The 7,150-nt window shown below is 45.9% G+C and overlaps 1 protein-coding gene across 1 annotated transcript; it reads left to right on the top strand.

Annotated features, from left to right (window-relative positions):
- The first annotated feature begins 139 nt into the window (after positions 1-139).
- LOC140419847 (uncharacterized) lies at positions 140-3,398 on the top strand. Its single transcript, XM_072503895.1, has 2 exons — positions 140-189; positions 918-3,398. Exon 2 carries the CDS (start codon positions 1,279-1,281, stop codon positions 2,287-2,289), a length of 1,011 nt encoding a protein of 336 aa, XP_072359996.1. The 5' UTR covers positions 140-189; positions 918-1,278; the 3' UTR covers positions 2,290-3,398.
- Positions 3,399-7,150: the final 3,752 nt, after the last annotated feature.

The following is a 7,150-nucleotide window of genomic DNA, read 5'->3' as shown; positions in this document are numbered from 1 at the left end:
CAAGGGAGAGCGGAATCTGCGCATTTGCAAAGCAGAGCCCGCCCCTGAACTTCCTGCTAAGATATTGACCAATAAGAAGAGCTGGAGGACCGGAAAGACTCTGGTCCTCCAGGCAATCACAGCGCGGTCTTTGTGTGAATGAAGATTGAGCTTCACACAGACTGAAACGTGCTCCTGGCTTCAACATCTGTGAGTAAAACACTTTCTTTTCTCCCCCTTTCCATTTCTTTTCTCATTCTCACCTTCAATTGGTCACTTGCAGCAACTGAAGGGAAAGGAAGTGAATCCAGGGAGGGTGCAGACTCTGCAAAGCTTGGCCCAGGTCTCTCTCTCTCTCTCTCAAAGACATTGACATCCTTTGCTCCCTCAGCTTGACACATTTATTTGTCTGGCTAAAAGGATGGTCTCTTTCCCAATGTTCACAATTAAAGGCTGGTTTCCCCAGGGGGTAGGTCCCGTTTTGTAACCCTGCAGCACCCATCAAATTTAATTTAGAAATTATTGATTATCTCTGCTGGACTAATCTCATTGGCACCAAGTTCGAGATCATGATCAATAACAACCCCCCCTGTATGTTAACTAACTGAAAAATCCTACACATTAAACACTTTTTGGTCCAGTAATATGATCATAATTCCATTAGGCTGGCAGCCTGCACGAAGATTTTCAGGTCTCTGTGTCCAGGACAGGAAGCAGTGAGCATGGATCTGTCAATCAGCCTGAATCACACCTTCAGGAGAATTGGGAGGGTGAATATTAGATACAGCAGAGTGAGAATGGAGGGAGAGTGTGGGGGATGGAGATTTAGAGCTTTTGGGGACTAAGAGAGGAAAGAATGTTCCAGAGAAACTAGAATTATCTGTTCTGAATTTCTATCCTGTACTGACAATGATGATTTTTGTAAACTCATTTTCCAGGATATTAAAAGGTGAGGATTTACAGACAGAAATCGGAAACCAATCGTCCTGTCAACATCTGACAGAATCATTCAAGTCATAGGGACCTGAATATCATCGGCATTTCAACTGGGAAGGAGAAAATGTTTTGTTGTTCTGTCGGCCTCAGAAGACTTTACATATCAATGTGACTGGGAAAGCACCGAGACACATACACACCCGAGTGAGAGTGTACAACCACCATAGAAAGAGCTTTATCCAGTTAGACAGCCTGAAAAATCATCACACCATTCACAGCGGGGCGAGACCGTACACGTGTTCTGTGTGTAGTCGAGACTGCTACTGATCATCAACCCTGGATCAAGAGAAGGATACCTGTACCATGGAGACATCGTGGAAATGTGGGGACTGTGGGAGAGGATTCAGATCCCCATCCGTGCTGGAAACTCATCGACGCAGTCACACTGGAGAGAGACCATTCACCTGCTCTGCGTGTGGGAAGGGATTCAGTGATTCATCCACCCTGCGGATACACCAGCGAATTCACGCCAGGGAGAGGCCGTTCACCTGCACTGAGTGTGGGAAGGGATTCACGCAGTTATCCAATCTGCGGACACACCGGAGAGTTCACACTGGGGATGGACCGTTCACCTGCTCCACATGTGGTAAGGGATTCAGTACTTCATCCCATTTGCTGACACACCAGCGAGTTCACACTGGGGACAGGCCATTCACCTGCACCGTGTGTGGACACCGGTTTGCTCACTTATCCAGTTTTCAGAGACACAAAGTGACTCACAGCGATGAGAGACCCTTCAAATGCTCTGAGTGTGAGAGTGGCTTCAAAAGCTCTCAGGATTTGATGGACCACCAGCGCATTCACACTGAGGAGAGACCGTTCAGCTGCTCTCACTGCACAAAGAGGTTTAGAAGGTCATCAACACTGCGAAGACACCAGCGAGTTCACACTGGAGAGAGACCATTCACCTGCACCGATTGTGGGAAGGGATTTGGTGATTCATCGACCCTGCTGAGACACAAAGTCACTCACACCAATGAGAGGCCCTTTAAATGCTCAGAGTGTGGTAGTGGCTTCAAAAGCTCTCAGGATCTGATGTCCCACCAGCGCATTCACACTGAGGAGAGACCGTTCAGCTGCTCTTACTGCAAAAAGAGGTTTAAAACGTCTTCCACACTGCGGACACATCAGCGAGTTCACACCGGGGAGTGGCCATTCACCTGCTCTGTGTGTGGGAAGGGATTCAGTCGTTCTTCCAACCTGAAGATACACCAACGAGTCCATACTGGGGAGAGGCCGTTCATCTGCGTTGTGTGTGGAAAGGGATTCACTCGGTCATTCCACCTGCTGAGACACCAGCGAGTTCACAAGTGATGACAGGGGTTGGACTCTGCTGTTATTGCTGCTGTTAATCACATCCAGGACTGAACCATGTTCATTCTGACACTTGGTGAAGTTGGAGGGTCGGAGGGTTTCTTTCTGCTGGACTGGCCGGTCTCACAACTTTGCCTCCAGTGGGCTGATGTCCTTTGAGAGTGGGAGTGTTAAGAAACAATAGGACCTTTTGAGGAATTTATATTTGTATGGGTGAACATTAGTAACAAGGCATAGTTTCAGGTAGGTTGAATTTAATGTTTCTATGTCTGGAAGACAGCTGCAGTTAGATTTTAAAGGCTGTATGTATGTGGGGTTAGCTTCAATCTCAGCTGAGACACTATTGTGTTTAGAGAGCTCCACATGAAGAAAAGATAGTAGCATAGCAACCAGAGAAGCCCCGTAAGGTAGCAAACAGCTTTCTTTTGTTCTTTAGTTTGTAGCTGAAAGCTAGTAGCAGTTGAAGGCAGATGTAGTCAGGTCACAGAGCAGCAAGCAGCTCTCAACTGATCTCTGCTCGGAGAAGCGAGATAGAGAAACCAACTTTCTCATCTGTCACGCGAGGGGGATATTAGGAAATTAGGTTCAGAAATGAGACCCCAATGTAGCAGGCAATTTAGGGGTTGAACAGACTGAGGGAAAAAAACCTGCCTGCACAGAGTCCGAGGGATGCACCCACACCTGGTTAAGTTGCATTGTTCCAGTCAGACTTAAACTCATTAGTGGGACTAAATGCCCCAGATCCATTGTTCTTTGGGACATTGCTGTCTGACCAGCTATTACCCCATTACTGAGTCTAATGGCCTCTTTGTTCGTCAATGGGAGATTAGTTGCATATCAATAGCATGGCTCTGTTCTTTTGTATAAATGGGAATGGGCCATCAAATCAGCCAAAATAACAATGATAAGTTCAAGTCTGGAAACCCCAGAAAACCCTTGTTTAAGAGGTTGGGTGGAGTTAGAGAGAGAGAGAGAGGGAAGGAATAGTGTTTTGAACAGGTGCAGGCAGAAGTTTGGGAAATAGAACGAGAGAGGTTTTTCACAGTAACTTCATTGCAGTGTGGATGTAAGCCTACTTGTGACACTAATAAAGATTGTTATTATTGTTATGGAAGTTGCCACCAGGCTTTGGAAAGGGGCTGGTTTAGCACACTGGGCTAAATCGCTGGCTTTTGAAACAGGCCAGCAGCACGGTTCAATTCCCATACCAGCCTCCCCAAACAGGTGCCGGAATGTGGCCACTAGGGGCTTTTCACAGCAACTTCATTGAAGCCTACTTGTGACAATAAGCGATTTTCATTTCATTTCAAAAGGGTTATGAAGAAACTCCATAACAGAAGAAATGTTGTTTTGTTAAGTGCAAGTATTGCCTTTGCCTGTTTGTGCAAGTGGAATGAGAACTGCTTGTTCACGTAAAGTGATGTTTAATGGGAACTAGTCCGTTAAGGTTAAGAAAGTACATGTAATCGTTTAGTGTTAGGGTTGAAGTTTAAATATCATTCTCTTTTGTTTTGTTTTAAAAAGGTTTGTTTATAAAATAACCAAGCCGTATTTATTTTATTATCGCTCCTGGGACGAATCGATCTTGCCGCACTGTCTTAAAACTTTAAAAAGCTATGGTCCTGGTGCAGTATCTTATCCACTGGTGAGAACTGACCAGGCATCCATAAGAAATTGGGACTCGTGGCTGGGATATTCTTATGTATAATTCCTTGTTTTGCTTGGGGTTATCAAACTTAAAGACCGTGGCTGTGTGTGGATCGATTACCTCCTTTCCCGGTTTGAAATATTGAATAGGGAGTGACTGGAGATGGTCCTTGCAGTTGCTGAAAGGTCTCCTAGGGGTGGAGGAAATCACGAGGGAGGATTTAAAAGGGAAATCGAAAGCAAAGCTTTTGAGTTTGGCAGAGGAACTGTAGTTAACCCTGCCAAAAGGGGCAAAGAAGGCAGAGATAATACAAACCAGGATTCAATATTTAAACTCTACAGTAACACAGTCTAACCCATTAGAATTAGGTCAAATCCAATTAAAAATGAAATAATTGTAAATGCAGTAAAAACTGAGAGAAATGGAGATGGCAAATTAAGGCAAATTAAAAAGGGAGAATTTTTCAAATGAAATGGAAATGAATTGGAAATGGAAAGGAATAAGATTGAAATGGAAAGGGAAAGATTAGCAAAGGAAGTGAGAGAGAGATTGACCATGGCAGAAGCGCAGGAAAGGGAGAGAGAATGTGACCTGCAGAAACTGGCACTGGAACAAAAAATGTTGGCGACAAAGGCAGGAGCTGAGGAAGAAATCCCCCCTCATCAAAGGTTTAGGAGGGACATGTTGAAATATATCCCAAGCCTTGCCAAGATTCGATGAGAACGATGTTGAAGCGTATTTTATATCCTTTGAGAAAGTAAAGTAGCTAAACAGTTGAATAGGCCAAAGACCACGTGGGATGGTGTTGGTTCAAATAAAGTTGGTCGGTAGAACTAGTGATGTGTTTGTCTCACTGTCAGAGGAGGCATCTGGGCATTATGATGTGGTGAAGAAACCAATATTAAGTACCTATGAACTGGTGTCAGAAGCCTCCAGACAGAAGTTTGGAAATCTAAGAAAAGAACCAGGTCAGACCTACATAGAATTCGAAAGAATTAAACAAGCTAATTTTGATAGGTGGCCAAGAGCACTAAAATTAAACCAAACATATGAGGTGCTTTGGGAAATAATCATTTTGGAGGAATTTAAAGATTCACTTCCCGGAGTAGTGAGAACTCGTGTGGAAGAGCAGAGCTCAAACGGCGAGACAGGCCGTAGATATGGATGACGATTTTGAATTGGTTGGTAAAGCAAAGGTTAGTGTCAATATCAATTTCAATCTGCGAAGGATAGAAACTGGGTATATGAGAAGTTCACAGGGGTCCATGCAGAGGAGGTGTAGTTGGTGATTGAGGACAAGGACCCTTGCACTCAACAAGAGGAGCAGCATCAAACAGGGTGGTACTGAAGCATTCTGGGAGAAATCAGTGCAGTCACTGAAACTTGGAAGGGGATTGAGGAGGACCCACTGTCAAAGAACGGAATTGGCCCAAACATTACATGGCTGTAGTGTTTCCATCCCTCCCTCCTCCTCAAACCTAAAAAACAATAGGTAGACAGTACTTTAGGAAAGCGCCAGACCTGCGAGGGACACTCATCTGAGTGTGGATTTAAGAAGGCAGCTTATTGGCGAGTACGTCCTTGTGAATATTTTCTTTTTCTTTAAATAAACATTTTATTGAGGTATTTTTGGTATAGTAACAACAACAAAATAAACAATATACATGAAACCATAAACTTAGCCATTTACCAATCGTACAGGTCCCACCCTTATTGACCCCCTACTCTAATCTAAATTATCCCCCCCACCCCCCGCTGAAAATTAATTTCCCGCAAAGAAGTTGACGAACAGTTGCCACCTCCGGGTGAACCCTAACATTGACCCTCTCAAGGCGAACTTGATTTTCTCCATACAGAGAAAGCTAGCCCTGTGCGATAGCCAGGTCTCCGACTTCGGGGGCTTTGAGTCCCTCCAAGCTAATAGTATCCGTCTCAGGGCTACCAGGGAAGCAAAGGCCAGAATGTCCGCCTCTTTCTCCTCCTGGATTCCCGGGTCTTCTGGCACCCTGAAAATCGGCACCGTGAACATGACGTCCGCAAACCCCTGGCAAAATCCCCTAAGCTTTGGACATGCCCAGAACATGTGGACATGGTTCGCTGGTCCTCCCTCACATTTTGCACACCTGTCTTCCACCCCAAAGAATCTGCTCATCCGGGCCACTGTCACGTGAGCCCGGTGAACGACCTTAAATTGTATCAGGCTGAGCCTGGCACATGTTAAATATCATAGAATTTACAGTGCAGAAGGAGGCCATTCGGCCCATCGAGTCTGCACCGGCTCTTGGAAAGAGCACCCGACCCAAGGTCCACACCTCCACCCTATCCCCATAACCCAGTAACCCCACCCAACACTAAGGGCAATTTTGGACACTAAGGGCAATTTAGCATGGCCAATCCACCTAACCTGCACATCTTTGGACTGTGGGAGGAAACCGGAGCACCCGGAGGAAACCCACGCAGACACTGTTACAATGTGCAGGCTCCGCGCAGACAGTGACCCAAGCCGGAATCGAACCTGGCACCCTGGAGCTGTGAAGCAATTATGCTAACCACAATGCTACCGTGTTGCGGACGTGTTGACTCTACTCAACGTGTCTGCCCGTAGACCACCCTCGTGAATATTTTCAATCTATTAAAGTAATTTAATATTTAACAGAGGGTTAGTCATGACAGTTGGCGGAGCTTGGCGTTCCACCTGCGAGATGTGGTCAATCATGGATGCTGACAACATCCCTGACAATTACATCTGGGGGAAGTGTATCCAGCTGCACTTGCTGACTGAACGAATGGATCGGTTTGAGCAGCAGCTGCAGGTACTAAGGAGCAACCAAATGGTGGGAAGCATCATAGATAGAAGTTATAGAGAAGTGGTCACACCCACGGTACAGGAAGATAGATGGGTGACCGTTAGACAGGGCAGACCGTCAGTGCAGGAGTCCTCTGTGGCTGTATCCCTCTCTAACAAGTATGCCCTTTTGGATACTGATGAGGGGATGGCCCATCAGGTGGCAGTAGCAGCAATAGCCAGAGCGGTGGCACTACTGCTGGCCCTGCTGTGCAGAGGAAGAGGGCAAAGCATGATACAGCAATACTAACTGGGGGTTCGATAGTCAGGGGCACAGATAGGCGCTTCTGTGGTAACAAAAGAGACTCCAGGATGGTGTGGTACCAGTGTCTCTGAGTGGGTACAGTCCTGAAACAGGAGGGCAAACA

The sequence above is a fragment of the Scyliorhinus torazame genome, chromosome 5, assembly GCF_047496885.1.
Source record: "Scyliorhinus torazame isolate Kashiwa2021f chromosome 5, sScyTor2.1, whole genome shotgun sequence".
NCBI lineage: Eukaryota > Metazoa > Chordata > Chondrichthyes > Carcharhiniformes > Scyliorhinidae > Scyliorhinus > Scyliorhinus torazame.
Note: the sequence above shows the minus strand (reverse complement) of the source record. Positions and strands in the feature narration are given on the sequence as shown.

Coding starts and splice junctions, on each gene's coding strand:
- LOC140419847 (XM_072503895.1), top strand. CDS start 1,279: ATGGAGACATCGTGGAAATGTGGGGACTGTGGGAGAGGATTCAGATCC.